General features: G+C 44.9%; 1 protein-coding gene across 5 annotated transcripts in view; it reads right to left on the reverse strand.

The window, feature by feature from the left end:
* The window catches only part of LOC127430040 (seizure protein 6 homolog), a 384,217-nt gene that overhangs the window by 49,513 nt on the left and 312,483 nt on the right, over positions 1-22,221 (reverse strand). For all 5 annotated transcript variants that reach the window (XM_051679465.1, XM_051679466.1, XM_051679463.1 and 2 more), the window contains exons 8-9: positions 22,014-22,208; positions 17,128-17,266 (exon numbers count right to left, since the gene is read on the reverse strand). In XM_051679465.1, the coding sequence (XP_051535425.1) occupies positions 17,128-17,266; positions 22,014-22,208 (334 nt within the window). The remainder of the gene's footprint in view (positions 1-17,127; positions 17,267-22,013; positions 22,209-22,221) is intronic.

A 22,221-nucleotide genomic window follows, 5' to 3' on the forward strand; every position in this document is an offset into this window, starting at 1 on the left:
AGAAGGAAACCGCTCTTTTGCTGTACTGTTGGGTACCGCAGCCACTTGGGCATGTGGTGAAATCAAACAAAAAGGCAACAAAAGATTCTCCACCCGGCCCTCCACCGGGGGATGGAGAGGTCTTCTTACCAGCTCCGGACGAGTGTGCTGGGGAATGGGAGGTCCGTGGGGGGATACCCAGCGGAGGCGATCCCATTTGGGTCCCCAAATAGCCCCCAGTTCTAGCCGCACTGACCTCATACCCGTAGGTAGAAGGACCTAGGCGGGGAGCCGCTGGGGTTGCCATGGTAATGTTCTCGCAGTGAGAACATGAACCATCCACGAATGCTGCCTCCGCGTGGGTCGTGCCCACACATGAAAGACAGCGATCATGACCATCCGAAGTTGAGAGATAACGACCGCAACCAGGAATAACACACAATCGGAAAGGCATCTTTAAACAGACGCGTCTTTCAAAAGACATTCCGTGTGTACCGCTCTTTTAGAGAAATATACTCTTTTAGAGAATTAAACTCTTTCAGAAAATATACTCTCTTTTTTCTGCCGAAGCGCCCAGGGGCGTTCTCTGCAGTGCACCAGTGCAGAGGAGGGAGAAGCCGCTGAAATGCGCCGTCAGATCCAGCAGCAGTGAATGAACAGTAGAAATTCAGCTCACTGAGCATGACTGTTCGTCTCCGAAGAGAAAATCTGAATGAGTGGTTGCATACCAGCTCCTTTTATACCCGTATGTCTGGGGGAGTGGCATGCAAATACCACTCACCAATTTTCTTTGGCCTTTTATCAAAGACCAGAGGTGTCTTGGGCTCCCAAGAGTGACCCCTAGTGTCACTACATCGACACAACGTTGAGTGAGTGACAGAAAGTAGAAACATTCAACCACATTCTAACCAGAAGCATTTACAGCAGGCAGGGAGCATCCAGCAAATTCTGAATGCTGCTGCCATCTCCCTCCATTACCTTCACCACATAATAAATGAAAAATTAATTACGTTGACTGCATCTCCTGCAATACATCCTGGATGTCATTTATTACACAGTCATACAATGCAGCACTGCATTCGGGACACTCGCAATGAGGGAGGGAGAGAGAGAGAGAGTGAGTGAGAGAGAGAGAGAGAGAGATAGAGAGAGAGAGAGAGAGAGAGTGAGAGAAAGATAGAGAGAGAGAGAGAGAGAGAGACGATGACAAATGCGAAAGGAACCATATGCAAATGAGTGAATCTTAATTAATGCAGCCAAATAATTGAACGCATGAATAATCTATCTGGGTCTGACACAGCAGGGTCTCATGTTCCGCGCCTCACCTATGGAGCAATTATACTGAACACTTGTTTCCCTGCTCACACAATTGATTTCACATTCATAAAAACACCCAATAAAACAATTGTTGATCTGCAAAGTTTGTTATTAACCCTTGGGCATCCAACTTCTGCATCCTTTTAATGTGCAATGTTCACCTTCGACTCCCATATTTGATTTGATTTATTTTTGGCTTTTAAGACCCAAAGAAATCAAAATTGGAGTTTGTGGCTGTTCCCTTACAACTCAGTACACTTGACATTGCATTTATTAATGCATATGGGAGTGTCTTCTTACATGACCTAGTTGAAACCTCTCTACAATAACGCCACTATTCTAACATTGGCTATGGTGTTTGAGCCCTGCCTGTTTTGGAGCGAAACTGTCTGCTATAAAAACAGGTGCACAAACACCATTTTCTCAGAATTTCTTCCTTCAAGACAGCGATCATCTCTTGTCTAGAAGCTCTCTACCTTTGCCATCAATATACACGATTCAGTGGGCGGAATCTTCGCGGGAAGTCTTTCCGCTCCCCTGCAGTGCTCCGGTGAACATCACACCGCCGCGCAGCTTGACGCTTCGCTGGTGAGCGGGCCTCAGCATCCTGATTCCCCGCAGCGCTTCGGCAGAGTTTGTGTGTCCTTACAAATCATTTGTATGTATATTGTGTGCTATAAATATAAATATTTATTTATTTATATATCTAAAAGTGTCACTTAAGTGTTCACGTCTTTCTAAAGAAGTTGTTCCATAAGTGTTCCTTGTGCGAGAGGAACATCCCACCATCAGATCAGCATGAGAGCTGTGTTTACTGTCTGGGCTGTGCCCATGTAGAGACAGCACTAATGGAGACAGACTGTCCTCGCTGTGAATCACCCTCATTCTGAGGGATGATTTAGCCTCACGCACCCTCCCACCCACCTCGTCTGTGACACTCGAGGATTCACACGAGGAGGCATGGTGGGGCCACGAGGTCAAGCAGGTTGATTTTGAGGTGGTCCTCGTGGCGGCACATGCCCCGCGAGCCCCTCAATCTCTACGAAGATTATGTTTTACGATACGCTATGTACGAGATGAGCTCCGGCCTTCTGAAAGAGCAGGCGGCCTCGTATTGTTCAGTGGTTCTGATGCTGGAGATAATTATGACGATGCCATGTCTCTCACTACATCAGGCGAGTGGTCAGTGGATGATGCTGCCACCCCTCCCCCCAACGAGGAACATGCACGCGCCACTGACAGGGAGATGCTCCACGTCCTTACAAGGGCGGTCAAAGAGCTTCACCTTGAGTGGTTTCCCCCAGAGGAACCTGAACAGTTTCACCTCAATGAATGGTTCCTGCAGTCTGAATGCTGTCAAACGGCAACATCCTGCAAATCTGCCCCATTCTTCCCCGAAGTTCATAACAAACTGTCTAAGTCCTGGCACGCACCATTCTTTGCACTTGCGCAGTGACTCCATTCTTTCTAATGTGGATCATGGGGAAGAAAACGGTCATGGCCAACTACCTCCTGTGGAGGAGGCGGTAGCGGCACACCTCTGCCCAGTGAGTAACAGGCCATGGAAATCACGCACCATACATCATTCCAAATCATGTCGACAAACGTCTGCACTGGCGGGAATAGATTACTCAGCAGCAGGACAAGCTGGATCAGCACTCCACGCAATGGCGGTGCTCCAATTATTTCAAGCCAAGCTCCTCAAGCAAATGGATGAGCACGGCTTCGATCCAGAGACCTTCAAAGAGCTCCGCACCACTACAGACTTAGTGCTGCATGCCACGAAAGTCATTGTGCAGGCCGTCGGCAAGTTCATGGGCAACCTGGTAGTTCAGGATCGACATATATGGCTGACCTTCACAGAAATGAGTGATAAGGAAAAAGCCACTCTGTTGGAGTGTCTCCAGCCGGCCTCTCTGGCAGCTCTGTGAATAAGTTATATGAGACACTTTATGCCCAAATGGAGTATATCACAGCCTGTTCACCCTCACTCTGTTTCGAGCCAGTGCCCAACTAAAAGCCCCATACCTGCTGCCTCACCAGCACCTGCGTATCAGCACGCACAGCAAAAGCGCTCCTGACGGGCACAACCCTTTGAAGCAGAAAGCAGAGCCCGCGGTTCCCTCCGGGTCTGCTCCAAAAAAGGCTCAATTGGAGACACAAAACACTGTTCCCCATCTTCCCATTACTGTTTGTCGGGAAAAGAATGTTGTTGTTCACAGTATTGTTCAAAATGTTGTTCCTGTGTCTTGAACTCAAATAAATGCAATAAAAATGCAATAAGTGCAAAAAAGAATACAGCATTCATTGCAAATGCACGAGATGCTTACACATTCTCAATAAAGAGCCCTTTTCCTCTTCAAAGCACACACATTATGTGCAACCACTTTCCTATAATGAGCGATGCATTATATCCAGGGTTGGGGAGTAACGGTATACATGTAACGGGATTACGTATTTAAAATACAAAACATATGTAAATGTATTCCACTACAGTTACAATTTAAATAATTGGTAATTAGAATACAGTTACATTCAAAAAGTATTTTGATTACTGAAGAGATTTCTTTACATTTTATTGTCATTTGTTTCATTTAATATTTAATCCTTTCAGATGGAAAACATTTATACATATAAATGATGCGATCCAAAGTGCATTTGAACAGCGGTGAAACATTTTCTTATGATGTGTTACATTCATACGAGCAGACAGAGAAGTAAGTTTGAAGTAAATTTGGAGCAGAAGAAATAAAAATAAACATTGTGTAAATTGTCAGCTTTACGCTAAGCTAAAATGCTATTTCTAGCCATTTTACATGCACGTTACCAGGCACGATCATATTTTTTTATCAAGAAAATTCATGTTGGATCATAATTTCTTTTTTTCTAGTAAGACCTTTGATATTAGAGCAAAAATCACATTCTTGATAATTTTTGTATTGTTTTCCTGTAAAACATCTAAAAATCCTTGATTTATCTTGTTTTAGAAACAACACTGCATATGATATTTCGATTTTTCAGAGAATTTATTTTTAACATGTGTATTTTGTCTTACTGTACTGGCAGAGTTTTTATAGTCAAAACAAGCGAAAAAAATCTACCAGTGCTAAAGAAATAATCAAAGTATTTAGAATATGTTACTGACCTTGAGTAATCTAATGGAATACATTACAAATGACATTTTACAGCATGTATTCTGTCATCTGTAGTGGAATACATTTAAAAAGTAACCCTCCCAACCCTGATTATATGATATGGAAAACAAACCAAATTGCCCTCAGTCCCGTTACGCGGATGCATGGTGAGTCCTAACGGGAATTTCAGAATGGGTGCAAAAAACAATCGAACATGGTTATACGATCCAGTTTGCATGCCGGCCACCCCGTTTCAACGGTGTTTTGTCTTCCACGGTTTCAACCAATGATGCACCAGTGTTACGAGCCGAAATACACAATCTCCTTGTGAAAAACACAATAGAGATTGTGCCAAACTGTCAAGCCCAAAAGGGTTTTACAGCCATTATTTTCTTGTCCCAAAGAAAAACGGCGGGCTTCGGCTGATCCTAGATCTGGGATATTTAAATTGCGCACTCACAAAGTGAGTTTGAGATTCATGTTCGAGGAAACAACATATCAATTCAAAGTCCTGCCCTTCAGACTGTATCTGGCTCCTCGCACATTCACAAAGTGCATCAATACGCAGGGAGCGGACTCAATTGCACACAAATGGCCGGCGAAATGCAAATATGCATTTCCCCTGGTATGCCTGATTCACTCTGTCAGATGCAAAGTCCGAGAGGACAAGGAAATGATTCTATTGGTTGCGCTGAAATGGCCCAACCAGCCATGGTTTCCAGAAATGATAGAGATGATATACAGTTTGCCATGGGAAATACCGCTGAGGAGGGATCCACTATCTCAGACGTAAGGCACAATCTGCCCCAGCTGTGGAACATGCACGTGTGGCCCCTGAACAGAGCATGCTAAACGCACCAGAACTGACACATTCAGTCATGAACACCATTGTACAGGCCAGAGCACCGTCCACGAGACGCCTCTACGTGCTAAAATGGAAGGTGTTCACTGATTGGTGTCTATCACATGGCAAAGATCCAGTAAACTGCCCCATACATGAAATGCTCATATTTCTTCAAGAGCGATTAGATGCAGGACTCACTCCATCAACGCTCACAGTGTATGTGGCAACTATATCTGCGTATCACGCACATGATCCGGCACCTCTATAGGTGAGCATTATTTAATCATAAAGTTCCTTAAAGGAGCAAGACGATTAAACCCACCTCGCCCAGCTACAGTCCCGACTTGGGACTTAACTTTAGTCCTAATAGCTCTCGCAGGGCCCCCCTTCGAGCCTTTGGACTCTGTTGATTTGCGCTTGCTCTCCATTAAGACCGAACTACTGCTGGTTCTGGCCTCAGAAAAGCGAGTCTGTGACCTGCATGCACTATCAATTGACAAGTCCTGTCTGGAGTTTGGCCCCAGATTTTCAAAAGCCACTATCAAACCCAGAAAAGGCTATGTGCCTAAGGTCCTAGCAATGCCCTTCAGAGCGCAGGTAGTTCACCTACAGGCATTCTTCCCTCCTCCATTTAATTTGGATGAGGAACAATCATTGCACCTGTTATGCCCTGTGCGGGCACTACACGTATACTTTGAGCATACACGCCAGTTCAGACTGTCTGATACACTCTTTGTATGCTATGAAGGATGCACGAAAGGAATGTCCATCTCTAAGCAAAGACTTTCTCACTGGATTGTTGATGCAATTGCTCTGGCTTATGAGTCGCAGGGTAAGATTTGCCCAATTGGTATTAAAGCACACTCAACTAGAGGCATGGCCTCCTCATGGGCATGGACGAATGGTGTGTCCTTACAAGACATATGTTTTGCAGCAGGATGATCTTCTCAAAACACATTCGCAAGGTTTTACAACCTAGACGTAATGTCTCTCTCTTCACAAGTCCTCTCTGTTTAGAGCACTTGCTATTCATTCATATATATACTTATGCTCCTCCCTTTAAGGATGAGCTCCCCATAATTTTACACAACCGCCTGCATTCAGACCATTGTAATTTACCATAAGTCACAAGCACTTACATTATAAATAAACTCCCTTCCCAATTGGGTTCGTGAAGGAGTTAATCCATACTATATGACTATTATTAATATATTCATTCTGAGTGCTCCCCTCCTGGCCCAACACAAGGGTCACGCATACTCATGTCAGTCACCGTCCCACCAGACTGCGGTGTCATGCCTCCTTTCTGGGAGGTTATGTCGTATAGTGCGCCGTGATGGGATTCTGTTCCCCATATGCGTTAATAAACGCAATGTTAAGTGTACTGAGTCGTAAGGGAACGCCTCGGTTACATATGTAACCTCTTGTAGAGAGTAACTGTAGAGAGGTTTCAACTAGGTTGTGTAAGAAGGCTCTCCCATATGCATTAATAAACTCAATTGTTCCCTTCATCTCAGGGACCTGAGGTTACGTACGTAACCAAGATGTTAATCCATGTCTATTAACTGTGAAACTATCTACAGTATGTGCTAGTGTACTCCTAAAAGTAGATAATATTAACTTTTAGCAAGATTCAAAATGTACAGCCTTCCTTTTCTGGGAAAACTGAAAAAAAAAAAATATTGATGGCCCCCCATTTGCCACTTTGTTTTAGATGTGAGTCTCAGTTTTCCCTGTGAGAGTAGGGCAGAATGATCTAGCTTGTTTCTCCAAGCAGAGTCTTTCCCCCATAAGGAACTTCAGAGAAAATAAAAGCTTGCTGCCTTTCGATCTCTTTACCTGTACAGTTAAACTGCCCAGGAAGCGGTAGGGAACGTGAACTGAATAAACCTGATCTGATATGTTCACCACAAGAAACAGATACAGTATAATTATGTGACCTCTAAGTTAAAAGTTTGAAGCTCCAACATAAAGCTTCGCAACAGCTATCTTATCATTGAGAATTTGGCTGAAAGGAGCCACAAAGACAGCACAGTGCCACACTGATCACAGTAAATATTGATGCAACAGAGAGTAATTTCAAATTGTTTTGGGGTTAATTTAAAATAAGTTTTGAGCTGAATAAGTGAATGAAAGCTGTGATTTGATGTCAGTACTTTAAAGATGGATGCTCTGGGAGATTTTCAGAAAAGCCAATTGAGGTCTTAGAGTTCTAGGCCATTTTAGTTCAAGAAAATGCCCAGGGTGATATGACAGGTGTTTCATTTGGCTGGTGAGAGTGGAATGGAGTTGAATCGGTCAGTGGGGAGCAGATGACACAAAGTACCAGAATTTGTAACTGCGGTGCAATCTCAGCCACTTCAAGGACAAATCCAGGTGACAAAAAATGTCAGCACCATGTTTGAATCTGTAAAAAGCAGAGTTAGAGTCTGATGGATGAACAGGGAGTGTGCAGAAAAGTTGTGATGACCCCATAGTAGATTTGATCCACACCGTCATTTCAGGGTGAATAAAGGATGCAGAAGATGTATCAGTTATCAGTTATTCTCTGTGGATATTACACAGAAACTCAGCAATGGCTACCAAAAAACTTTGGAGAGAACAAACTGGAGGATTTTTGGGGAATATGAAACACATTCAGGTCATTTTTCACTTTGCATGTATTTGGCAGATGCTTCTACCCAAAGCGACATATGGCTAATTTATACTTCCTGGGTGAACAGGTTTCTTTTAGTTCGCCTAAAAATTATAACAAAAATCAGTGACATTTTGTTCTGTCAAGGTGTTCATTGTGATATTTCTCCTGTTCGCGCACATCTCTGAAATTCTTGGCAAAGGAGAACTCAGCTAGTCGAAGAGCGTTAATGATTGGTTAAAACTAATCGTGGGTGTGGCTTAGACGTGACTTTTTTCATTTACAATCACGTGTGCCAGCTGAGGAGTAGTGACCTAGGTTAATATGCTTAAAAAAGGAAAACTTTGAAGGCCGTCTCTCAAAGAATGTGCAGAACGTCCTGGTTACTTTCGTAACCTCTGTTCCCTGATGAAGGGAACGAGATGTTGTGTCGATGTAGTGACACTAGGGGTCACACTTGGGAGCCCCAAACACCTCTGCTTTTTGAAAAAAGGCCAATGGGAATTGGCGAGTGGAATTTGCATGCCACTCCCCCGGACATACGGGTAAAAAAGGAGCTGGTATGCAACCACTCATTCAGGTTTTGTGCTGAGGAGCTGAGAGAAGGTCCCGGCCATTTCAGCGGGTAGTTCAGTGTTGTGACAAGAGGGACACAACGTCTCGTTCCCTCCATCAGGGAATGGAGGTTACGAAAGTAACCAGTACATTCCCTATCTGTCACTCACTCGACATTGTGTCAATTTAGTGACACTAGGGGTCACTATACAAAACACCACAACTAGCTGAACTGTGTTACGTGGACTGGCGGTGCGAGATGGGCAGACCGCTGTGTGCCTCGTAGCCAGCACACCAGGCCGTCACATAACCTCCACCAACACTCTTATGAGCGCCGAACGGTCCTTTGGGAACAAGTCAACTGCCCCAAAAATAGGGACAGGCTTTGTTAACCGACTAGGGGCTATAAATGTCTACGTCGGGGTTGGGGGGGTCTTCTCCCAAAGGGAAGACACCGCGGAGACCACACCCCGCCCAGAGAAGGGGGGGGGTATTTTGAGTGGAAATACGTCACATGGTCTTACAGAGTCTTGTTGGAAGTATGTCACGTGGAGAAGTCCTATGGTAGGTCCTACCCAAGGGGGAAGGAGTTTCTACAAACATGGTGAGGGGCCTCTGCCCAAGGAAGACGCAGTTTACTGGCAGGGAAATGATTTAGCGGAAGATATCACAAGGGGTCACCGACGGGGAACCAGCACATGTGGAGCACCTACCCTTCACTGGGGGAAATGCATATTTTTGTAGTCCAGGGGGCCAGCTGTGTGCCAGCGCATCAATACCGAGGGGTGCCTCGGTCGGGGCGTACCAAAGTGGGCAGTGGGAGAATTCCCGGGAGGCAAACAGGTCTACCTGTGCTCGACCGAATTGACTCCAAATCAGCTGGACCACCTGGGGGTGGAGTCTCCACTCTCCCCTGAGTGTAACATGTCGTGACAGTGCGTCCGCTGCAGTGTTGAGGTCGCCCGGGATGTGAGTGGCTCATAGCGACTTGAGGTGCTGCTGACTCCAGAGGAGGAGACGGCGGGCGAGTTGTGACATGCAACGGGAGCGTAGACCACCTTTACGGTTGATGTATGCTACCGTTGCCGTGTTGTCTGTCTGGACCAACACATGCTTGCCCTGGATCAATGGTTGGAACCTCCGCAGGGTGAGCAGTACTGCCAACAACTCGAGGCAGTTGATGTGCCAACACAGCCACGGGCCAGTCCAGGAGCCGGCGGCTGTGTGCCCATTGCATGCGGCGCCCCAGCCCCTCTTGGAGGCATCCGTTGTAACCATGACATGCCTGGAGACCTGCTCTAGGGGAACCCCTGCCCGTAGAAATGCAAGGTCGGTCCAAGGGCTGAAGAGGCGGCGACAGATCGGCGTGATGACCACGCGATGTGTCCTGTGGCGCCATGCCCATCTCGGGACTCCAGTCTGAAGCCAGTGCTGAAGTGGTCTCATATGCATCAACCCGAGTGGTGTGGCAACTGCTGAGGATGTCATATGCCCAGGAGCCTCTGAAAAAGTTTCAGTGGAACCTCTGTCTTCTGTTGGAATGCCTTCAGACAGTTCAGCACCGACTGTGTGCGCTTGTTCGTGAGGCGCGCCGTCATCGAGACTGAGCCCAACTCCAAGCCGAGAAAAGAGATGCTCTGAACTGGGGAGAGCTTGCTCTTTTCCCAGTTGACCTGAAGACCCAGTCGGCTGAGGTGCGTGAGCACCAGGTCCCTGTGCACACACAACACATCCCAAGAGTGAGCTAGGATTAGCCAGTCGTCAAGATAATTGAGGATGTGGACGCCCACTTCCCTTAGCTGGGCAATGTAATCTGTATGAAACAAAGCGATGTACAGTTTCTCTTGGCTCACCTAATTATCCCTAATGAGATCACACCAACCAGCAGAGCGCGCTATTCATATGGTAATGTGCTGAGTTGATCAATGCGACAATGCCTTAAAAAACATCAAGTTCATCATCAGATTCATTCACTTTCCTGCGCGTTTGGAAGATGGCACGCTACACAGGTGAGGAAGCTCTACAGATGGTCCTGAATAGTGACGAAGAGTTCACATTTTCCTCAGAAGAAGAGTGGGACTCCGACGATGTTTGAAGAGTGATTTGATCCAGCCGAGGATACTTACATTAGTTGATATGCTATTTTATATAAACATGTACATATTTTACTAGCTCCCTGTCTGTCACTCACTCGACGTTGTGTCGATGTAGTGACACTAGGGGTCACTCTTGGGAGCCCGAGACACCTCTGGTCTTTGATAAAAGGCCAATGAAAATTGGCGAGTGGTATTTGCATGCCACTCCCCCGGACATACGGGTATAAAAGGAGCTGGTATGCAACCACTCATTCAGATTTTCTCTTCGGAGCCGAACGGTCATGCTGAATACTGCTGTTCATTCACCTCTGTTGGATCTGACGGCGCATTTCAGCGGCTTCTCCCCCCTCTGCACTGGTGCACTGCAGAGAATGCCCCTGGGTGCTTGGCAGAAATAAAAGAGTATATTTCTCTAAAAGAGTATATTTCTCTAAAAGAGCGGCACACACGGAACGTCTTTTTAAAGACGCGTCTTTCTAAAGATGCTTTTCCGATTGTGTGTTATTCCTGGTTGCGCTCGTTATCTCTCGCCTTCTGATGGTCACGATCACTGTCTTTCGTGTCTGGGCACTGCTCACGCGGAGACAGCGTTCGTGGATGGTCATGTTCTCATTGCGAGGATATGTCCATGGCAACGTTGTGGGCGCAGCTCGCCTTCGTAAGAAAGCAAGCCACCCCAGAGGCTCCCCGCCTTGGTCCTTTTACCCATGGGTATGAGACCAGCGCGGCTACCACTGGGGGTGATTTGGGGACCCCAATGGGACCGCCTCCGCCGGGTATCCCCACGCGGACCTCCCATTCCCCAGCACGCTCGTCTGCCCCGATCGGGCTTCCGGATGAGTCCACCGGCTCGTCTCATGGCGAGTTCGACCTCTTATTCAGAGCCCGCGAAAGTGATGAGCTCTCGAGCACAGCATCGGAGAGTGGGCTCGTCCAGTCGGAAGCCTCAGCTGGGCTCCTCCCTTTGGGGACGATTGCCCAGTCACAGGCTGACGCGGAGATTACGACATACTTTCCCGGGCAGCCGCAAGCATCGGCTAGAGTGGAACCCTCTGCTCTTCCCTGAACACTCGCGGCTCGGTGATTGGTTCCTGGGCTCGTGGCGCCACTCAAAGCCACGCCCCACCCCCGTTCCTTTCTTCCCGGAAGTGCATGAAGAGCTGACAAGGTCGCGGGAGGCGACTGCCCGGTCCCAATCTTTTCAGCTTCCCCGCCCTCACTACCTTCGATGGTGGGGCGGCCAAGGGCTATTCGGCAATCCCCCGGTGGATAAAGGCGCTTGCGGTTCACCTATGCCCGCAGAGCGCCGCCACCTGGCGCGGGTGCCCAAAGCCCCCATTCAAGGCCTGTAGGTTTACGTCGTCTCTGACGGCCAAGGCCTACGGTGCCGCTGGACAAGCCACCACACCCAACACCTGTGCAAGTCCGCCAAGGTGCTAAAGGAACTGCACGAGGGTAATTCCGCCCCAGGATTGATGCAGGAACAGCGCTCGGCGACCAACCTCGCTCTCCGAGCGACGGAGGTCACGACGCGGTCTCTCAGGCAGACGATGGCCACACTAGTGGTCCAGGAGCTCAACCTGGTCGAGATGGGCGAGGCCGACAAGACACGGTTCCTTGCTGCCCCCATTTCCCAGGCGGGCCTATTTGGCGACACCGTCAAGGACTTTGCCCAGCAGTTCTCGATGGTGGAGCAGTAGACGATGCTAGCCGGCATATCCTGGCCCTGCGCAGCTCAAGATCCCGCACCCCTTCTACTCACCACCAAGGGCGTCCCCCTGTGGTGACTGCACCGACCCCACCGCAGCCCGCCCCTTTGGCCCGGCCCCGGCGTGGAACCCATGAAAGGCTTCAAAGCGCCCTTGAGACGGGCAACCCAGGGACAACGAAACCCACTGCTCTGGAGCTGGTAAGCAGATCTCTCCATCTTTTTGTTACCTTTTGCATTTAATTGCGCTGCATGCCCAAGTGGCTGCAGTACTCAAGAGCTCAGCAAGAGCGGTTTCCTTATTCCCTGGGTCATGTATCCGGTGTGCACAGCCGTCATCACGACCACCGTCCACCACTCTATTTGGCAGGTTTGGTGCTCCAGCGGCGGTCTACCGCCCCTGAGCGCCCAGCTGTGGCACAAATCTGCCCCCGATGTGACAGTCTCCATATGTCATGAGGACAGGCCTCTTCCTCCCCTGTCCCAGGCTGTTCCGGGGGTGGTCACAAGGAGCCAGGTAAGTGCTTTGATGTCCTTAGACTCAGCACGGCCACGACGTGGTGTGGCACCTCGAGCTCCACCCCGCCGCGAGGCCCCACCTGCTGGTACGTCCGATGACGTTGTCCCTTTGGTCCCCCTTGCGCGGAACTTGGACGCATGGCTTGCGCTTTCCAATCCATCACAAGCGCTGGTCCGGACCGTCCGACTCGGCTACGCGATTCACTTCGTCGGGCATCCGCCCAGGTTCAGCAGTGTCCACTTCACCTTGGTGAAGGACAAAAATGCTGCTACCTTGTGCGGAGATTGCTACCTTCCTACGGAAGGGCGTGATAGAACCTGTCCCTCCAGCTGAGATGAAGAAGGGGTTTTTCAGCCCCTACTTCATGGTACTGAAAAAAGGCGGTGGGTTGCGGCCAATCTTGGACCTGTGAGTACTGAACTAGGCTTTACACAGACTCCCGTTCAAGATGCTGGCGAACATCCGGCATCAAGATCGGTTCGCGGCGGTAGACCTGAAGGATGCATACTTCCACGTCTCGATCCTTCCTCGACACAGACCCATCCTGTGGTTTGCGTCCGAGAGTCAGGCGTATCAGTACAAAGTCCTCCCTTTCGGACTTTCCCTGTCTCCTCGCGTCTTTACGAAGGTCGCAGAGGCTGCCCTTGCCCTGTTATGGGAGGTGGGCATTCGCATTCTCAACTATCTTGATGACTGGCTAATCGTAGCTCATTCTCGAGACATGTTGTGCGCACACAGGGACCTGGTGCTCTCACATCTCAGCCGACTAGGGCTTCGGGTCAACTGGGAAAAGAGCAAGCTCCTCCCGGTTCAGAACATCTCTTTTCTCAGTTTGGAGTTGGACTCAGTCTCCTTGACGGCACACCTTACGAACGAGCGCGCCCAGTCGGTGCTGGCCTGTTTGAAGGCGTTCAAACAGAAAACAGCGGTTCCACTGAAACTTTTTCAGAGGCTTCTGGGGCATATGGCGTCCTCAGCGGTGGCCACCCCACTCGGATTGATGCATATGAGGCCGCTTCAGCACTGGCTCCAGACTCGAGTCCCAAGATGGGCATGGCACCACGGGACACGTCGCGTGGTCATCACGCCGGTCTGTCACCATCATTTCAGCACTTGGACCGACCTCTCATTTCTACGGGCAGGCGTTCCTCTAGAACTGGTCTCCACGCGCGTCGTGGTCATGACAGACGCCTCCAAAAGGGGCTGGGGCGCTGTTTGCAACGGGCATGCAGCCACCGGCCTCTGGACGGGTCCGCGACTGCATTGGCACATCAACTGCCTCGAGTTGTTGGCAATTCTGCTCGCCCTGCGGAGGTTCTGGCCGTTGATCCAGGGCAAGCACGTGTTAGTTCAGACAGACAACACGACAATGGTAGCATATGTCAACTGCCAAGGCGGTCTGCGCTCTCGTTGTATGTCACAACTCGCCCGCCGTCTCCTTCTCTGGAGTCAGCAGCACTTCAAGTCGCTGCGAGCCACTCACATCCCGGGCAACCTCAACACTACAGCGGACGTGCTGTCACGACAGGTTACCCTCAGTGGAGAGTGAAGACTCCACCCTCATGTTGTCCAGCTGATTTGGAGTTGATTTGACAGGCACAGGTGCACCTGTTCGCCTCCCAATAATCCTCCACACTGCCCGTTCTGGTATGCCCTGACCGAGGCCCCACTCGGCATAGATGCGCTGGCACACAGCTGGCCCCCTCGCCTACACAAATATGCGTTTCCCCCAGTGAGCCTGCTTGCACAGATCCTGTGCAAGGTCAGGGAGGATGAGGAGCAGGTCGTCCTGGTAGCATCCTACTGGCCCACCCAGACATGGTGCTCGGACCTCACACTCCTCGCGACAGCTCCCTCCTGGCGAATTCCCCTGAGGAAGAACCTTCTTTCTCAGGGACGGGGCACCCTCTGGCACCCGTGACCAGACCTCTGGAATCTCCATGTCTGGCCCCTGCAGTGGTAGACACGATCACTCAGGCTATGGCCCCCTCTACGAGGCGCCTGTATGCCTTTAAGTGGCGTCTGTTCGCTAAGTGGTGTTCTTCCCATCGGGAAGACCCCCAGAGATGCGCAGTTGGATCAGTGCTTTCCTTCCTGCAGTAGAGATTGGAATGGAGGCTGTCCCCTTCCACCTTGAAGGTGTACATTGCCACCATAGCAGCACACCACGACACAGTCGACGGTAAGTCCTTAGGGCTCCCAAGAGTGACCCCTAGTGTCACTACATCGACACAACGTCTCGTTCCCTCCATCAGGGAACGGAGGCTACACAAGTAACAATGACGTTTGACTATTTCCAGACTTACCAGCCAGTATTTAAAGTATTGAAATTTGAAATATGTCCTAATATGCAAGTTTTAGTTACGTTTAAATGTTGTTTCGGCTAAAGCATGTATTTAACTTGTATGCTGTATGCTATCAATATGATATGTAATATGATATAAAAATAATATGAATGTTTAGATTATATTTTAACTAGTGTTTATGCTGCCTCATTATCATCAATGAAGCTTGTGCTTGCAAATATCTGTTCAGGTGTAAATGTGTAAAATGTGCTGTAAATATGCCCATATTAGAAAATCAGCATATTAGAATGATTTCTGAAGGATCATGTGACACTGAAGACTGCAGTAATGATGCTGAAAATTCAGCTTTGATCACAGGAATAAATTGCATTTTACAATATATTCAAATAGAAAAGTTATTTTAAATTGTAAAAATATTTCACAATATCACTGTTTTTGCTGTATTTTGGATCAAATAAATGCAGCCTTGGTGAGCATTAAACAATTTTAAAACATTAAAAAAATCTTACAGATCTAAAACTTTTAAATGGTAGTGTAGGACTGAAGTTTTTAAGTAAAGTCTTTATGTAAAGAAAATGTATAGTCAGATAATACATTCAATCATTAAGTCTTCTCACATTCATTCTCTCTCAGGGGAGGAGTCTTTGTCTCCTCAGCTGTGAATCACATCAATATTCATGATCATCCTCGCATATGACCTTTCTAACACTAAAAGTGTCTTACAAAAGTTAAATGACTATATTGACTATATTGTTTTGTATGAATGAGTGATCAGGATTGTTTCACATCATTTTATAGCAAAAACTCTAGGCTACAAGATCCAGTTCTCAAAAGCCTTGTGAACAAATGTTTAGTATGTGTTATATGGCCTTATTTCAGTTACTTAAAATTAAGTTTTTTCAAAAACCACGCATAAACGTTATTTTCTCAAAAATACAAACTTGTACATACATGTTGCTCGCATATTATTGTAGCCCAGTTTGTGCTGAATACAGTGTTATCAGACTTTAGCCATTAATATGTTTTTAAGCAACTGAAAAAAGCACAAATGTCAAGACATGTCAAAACTTCTCCAGGGCCCAAAACACCCTCAGACCCCAGAGGGTTAAGGTATATATTTTTTATCTGTCCGTGTATTCACAGGGAATCAAACCCACAACCTTGGCATTGCCAGCACAATGCTCTACCAGTTAAGGTACAGAAACACAACACATTTTACCATCATGGCTTGTACATAGTACAACAATTGCTTCTTTTAGAATGGTAGAGGATGTTTTCAATAACTGCAATGTTATGCATGAAATGGGAAAATTTGATTTCTCCCACGTTTTACCCAATGTAAGTGTTTTAAGATTGGCCTTGATAGTTGAACCGACAACAAAGTCTTGGTTGTAAGAAACAGATGTTTCTATATTGCCAAAGCCTTCATCAGCCAAATAACAAAGGACACTGCATCTATGTGCACTTTCACAGTTAAGCCAGGATGGACATCAAAACTTTGTCACTAATCTTACACTTCATACAAAATAATTTTGTTTAAACATTGGCCTCTAACATTTACTAAGTATACTAATTTAAACCATGACATGTAATAGACATAAATAAGTAATATTAGCATTATATTCATGCTGTTTAGCCAGAAGGGTGGCCCTCAAAGTGAGCCTTGATTCTCCCAAGGTTATTTTTCTCCATTAACCAACATCTTATGGAGTTTTTTGTTCCTTGCCATGGTTGCCTATGGCCTGCTCACTGGGGGTCTAAATACAAATATTATTTACTTATTAAGGCACAATCTACAATCACGTTTTTATCAGATCTCCCAATGATGACTAAGACATTACAGCTTTATTTTCTGTTATAGCATAATTTCCTGCACCGCTTTGAAAAGACGTCTGATGTGAAAAGCACTATACAAATAAAAATTACTTGACTTGAATTGAGATGTCTCTCAAAACTGTGAAATCTTTGTATGGTGTTGTTTATAGTGAGCTTCTGATAGAAAATGGGTAGATATGTTGTTCACTTATACATACACTTGGATGTCTAGCATCATCCTCTTGTCTTCTTCAACATGGATCCCCCAGATGCAGTCCTGGCCTTTGTCGTAGGCTTCAGGCCAGTTTGGTGACAACACCACCCCAGCTGAATCAGTGATCTCTCCACTGCATACAGCTGCAATGGAACCACAGTGAGAAAGATTAGGTCATTTAATATGTAAGTACACACACAAATGTACACTGGTGGCCAGAAGTTTGGAAAAATGTACAGATTTTGCTCTTATGGAAAGAAATTGGTACTTTTATTCACCAAAGTGGCATTCAACTGATCACAATGTATAGTCAGGACGTTATTAACATGAAAAACTACTATTACAATTTGAAAGAAAAAAATGTTCAAACTTCTTAAACTACTTTAAAGAGTTCTCATCAAAAAATCCTCCACGTGCAGCAATGACAGCTTTGCAGATCCTTGGCATTCCAGCTGTCAGTTTGTCCAGATACTCAGGTGACATTTCACCCCATGCTTCCTGTAGCACTTGCCATAGATGTGGCTGTCTTGTCGGGCACTTCTCACACACCTTACAGTCTAGCTGATCCCACAAAAGCTCAATGGGGTTAAGATCCATAACACTCTTTTCCAATTATCTGTTGTCCAATATCTGTGTTTCTTTGCCCACTCTAACCTTTTCTTTTTGATTTTCTGTTTCAAAAGTGGATTTTTCTTTGCAGTTCTTCCCATAAGGCCTGCACCCCTGAGTCTTCTCTTTACTGTTGTACATGAAACTGGTGTTGAGCGGGTAGAATTCAATGAACCTGTCAGCTGAGGACATGTGAGGCATCTATTTTTCAAACTAGAGACTCTGATGTACATGTTGTTTAGTTGTACATCTGGCCTTCCACATCTCTTTCTATCCTTGTTAGACCCAGTTGTCCTTTGACTTTGAAGACTGTAGTGTACACCTTTGTATGAAAACTTCAGTTTTTTGGCAATTTCAAGCACTGTATAACCTTCATTCCTCAAAACAATGATTGATTGATGAGTTTCTAGAGAAAGCTGTTTCTTTTATTGCCATTTTTGACCTAATATTGACTTTAAGACATGCCAGTCTATTGCATACTGTGGCAACTCAAAAACAAACACAAAGACAATGTTAAGCTTCATTTAACGAACCAAATCACTTTCAGCAGTGTTTGATATAATGGCAAGTGATTTTCTAGCACCAAATTAGCAATTTAGCATGATTACTCAAGGTGTTGGAGCGATGGCTGCTGGAAATGTAGCCTGTCTAGATTTGATCAAAAATTACTTTTTCAAATAGTGATGTTGCTGTTTTTTTTACATCAGTAATGTCCTGACTATACTTTGTGATCAGTTGAATGCCACTTTCAACACATTTCCTTCCGAAACAGCAAAATCTCTACATTATTCCAAACTTTTGGTTGCCAGTGTATATACAGGTATTAATGCTCACATCTCTGAGAACATGCACAAAAGTTTTTGCAAAATGTAAAAAATATTAAATAAAAAAATAACAGTTTGGATGCAGGACACATTCTTGCGTTCAATAACAGCTAGATGGAGCGTGGTGGAATGAAACAAATCCCAGGTGTCTTGAACTTTTTTAAAGTTGAAATGCTTTAAACTTGACATGGCATTTAAAAACAGGATGCTTAGACACTGAAAAACAGCAAGGTGTGTCACAATGGTCAAAAATCACACTGAGAAATAAAAAACAATACAAAACACCACATATGGTTGCTAGAACATGTCCTGTGTGATCGGCACAATATTCAAAAGTTTATGGCATTTTGTATCCTAATTTGTTCCATAGGTGAGTCCTGGCCCTGGAACAGAGGTCAAGATCCAGATTAATCCGACAGGTCTCAGAATGGACATTTTCGTTCATTTTACATAATAAACAACTAGGCTTTCTGTTTTCCTTTCACGTCAGTACACTGGCTTAGCTGGTTCTAAGCACATTTTCAAATGCAAAAGCTGTTGTCTTGACCCTGCAATTGTGCTGGAGCCAGTATGATTAAATCCTTTCTATCCAAACTCTGTTGTAAAGCTGGAGTAATGTATTTGAGCACTGTGTCAGATAAGATAGCACTATGTGTGTGGGTGGAATCAGTGCTTTATTAGCAAGGAATTCTCTCACATTCTTTGACTCTATAATGCATCTCCAGCCTCCACGCTTTTTAATGATTTTAGTGCTACTGTAGGCATGTTACTGTGGCTGAAACCCATCGAGGTGACACATGATGTAGTGGATAATATAAAAAAAGGCACTAAAAGGATGTGGGGTGCTTGTACTGTATCTGCACGCGTCGCCTGTAAAGCTCTTTAGCAGCTGACTAATGTAGTGAAATATTCACTGGGTTATATTAACACATGGTGACATCATACACACACACACACACACACACACACACACACACACACACACACATGTTGCTATCATTATGAGGACTCTCCATAGACATAATGATTTTTATACTGTACAAACTATATATTCTATGCCCTAACCCTACCCCTAAACCTATCCCTCACAAAAAACCTTCTGCATTTTTACATTTTCAGTAAAACTTCATTTAGTATGTTTTTTAAATGTTTTAAATTATGGGGACACTAGAAATGTCCTCATAAACCACATTTATAGCATAATACCCTTATAATTACCAGTTTGTAACCTAACAAAAGTCCTCGTAAACCACTTAAACCACTTAAAGAAAGGAGGTGTGCTTGAACTAAAAGAAGAATGACAATGACTTAAAGGAATGTTTCAGGTTCAATAGTTAGGCACAATTGACAGAATTTGTGGCATAATGTTGATTTCCACAAAACAGTTTGACTCATTAATGTTATGATATACACTGTTTCAAAAGTATAGCCACAAGATGTAAACATAAACACGCCTTAACATTATTTCAGTGTATTAAAATCACTTACTAACCTTATCTGTGTAAAGTTGTCATGATGACGCAATTCCGGTAAACCCTGTTATGTAGTAAGTGCCTTATCGCCGGTAAATCCCTGATTTTTATTACATTAAAATCATGTTAACATGTATAATGTTTACATCTTGTGGCTATACTTTTGAAATATTGTGTATTTCATTGCTTATGTACTGGTCCCCTTCACTTCTATTTTAAGTGCCTTACTACGGTGGATCATGTGTGCACAACACAACTAAATTAGCAAAGTAAATAAAAGCTGAAAACACAAAGGAAATAAACCACAGCAGAATGAAATTTAGCCACCACACAACATAAAAGCCACAACAAAACAAATTAAGCCACAGCACAACAGAAATAAGCCAGAACAAAATTAAGCCACAGCACAACGGAAACAAGCCACAACAACAACAATAAAAGCAACAACACAACAGAAAAGCCACAACACAACAAAATTAAGCCACAACACAATGGAAATAAGCCACAAAACAATTCAAATAAGCCACAACACAACAGATAAGCCAGAATACAATGGAAATAATCCACAACACAACATAAATAAGCCACAACACAACAGAAAATCCACAACACAATGGAAATAAGCCACAAAACAGTGCAAATAAGCCACAACACAACAGATAAACCAGAATACAATGGAAATAAACCACAACACAACATAAATAAGCCACAACACAACAGAAAATCCACAACACAATGGAAATAAGCCACAAAACACAATGCAAATAAGCCACAACACAACAGATAAACCAGAATACAATGGAAATAATCCACAACACAACATAAATAAGCCACAACACAACAGAAAATCCACAACACAATGGAAATAAGCCACAAAACACAATGCAAATAAGCCACAACACAACGGAAAGAAGCCGAAACACAAAAACAACAACAACAACAACACAAAGAAAATAAGACACAACAGAAAAGTCACAGCACAAAGGAAATAAGCCACAACAAAAATAGCCACAACACAACAGAAAATACACAACACAATGGAAAGAAGCCGAAACACAACATCAACAACAACAAAAAAAGCCACAACCCAACAAAAATAAGCCACAATACAACAGAAAATCCACAACACAACGGAAAGAAGCCGAAACACAACAACAAAAAAGCCACAACACAACAACAACAACAAAAAAAAAAGCCACAACACAACAAAAATAAACCACAACACAATGGAAAGAAGCCGAAACACAACATCAACAACAACAAAAAAAGCCACAACCCAACAAAAATAAGCCACAACACAACAGAAAATCCACAACACAACGGAAAGAAGCCGAAACACAACAACAAAAAAGCCACAACACAACAACAACAACAACAAAAAAAGCCACAACACAACAAAAATAAACCACAACACAATGGAAATAAGCCACAAAACACAATGCAAATAAGCCACAACAGAAAAGCCACAACACAGCAAAATTAAGCAACGACATAACAGAATTATGACTGAATAAAATCATGATCTTGCATGCATTGAATCAGAACTGCCACACAAATTAAAAAGTTTTAAAAATTAAAAAGTACTTTTTTTCCCTGTTAATTTTGTTGTGTTTTGGCTTCATTTTTGTTTGTGTTGTGACTTCTCTGTTGTGCTGTGGTTTAATTTTTAGTTTTTATTTTATTTTTTAAAATTAAGTTTAATAAAACTTTTGTTTGCTTAGCTAATTTTTTTGTGTTGTGCACCCCTGGGACACTGTAATTTATTTTGTGATAAAGAACATAATGCCAAAAATGCTGTCATTTGAGCCTTACTTGTATTAAACCAGGAACATTCCTTTAATTGAAAAACAGTGAAGCACTATTTCAGCGCATTTAATGGTTAGTGAATAAGACGAAATATTGTGTACAAAAGTGGCACAACTGTTTAGTGAATTTGCGCCACAGTGTACACACTCATATGCAATCACTCACACACACAGACACACCTCTGCAGGCGGGCTCAGTCTCATTCCATTGAGGGTTGCTGGGATCCATGCACTCGATGATGACGGAGCCCTGCTCTAGGGTGTAGCCGGGGTCACAGGTGAACTCCACAACCGTGCCTACAGCGTAGGTGCTGTCAGTGGTGGTGAAGTTGCCGTACTTGACAAATGGCTCGTAGCAATGTCCTGCCGCAAAAGCTGAAAGGACAAA

Source organism: Myxocyprinus asiaticus, chromosome 39 (genome assembly GCF_019703515.2).
Source record: "Myxocyprinus asiaticus isolate MX2 ecotype Aquarium Trade chromosome 39, UBuf_Myxa_2, whole genome shotgun sequence".
In the NCBI taxonomy this organism is placed as follows: Eukaryota; Metazoa; Chordata; class Actinopteri; order Cypriniformes; family Catostomidae; genus Myxocyprinus; species Myxocyprinus asiaticus.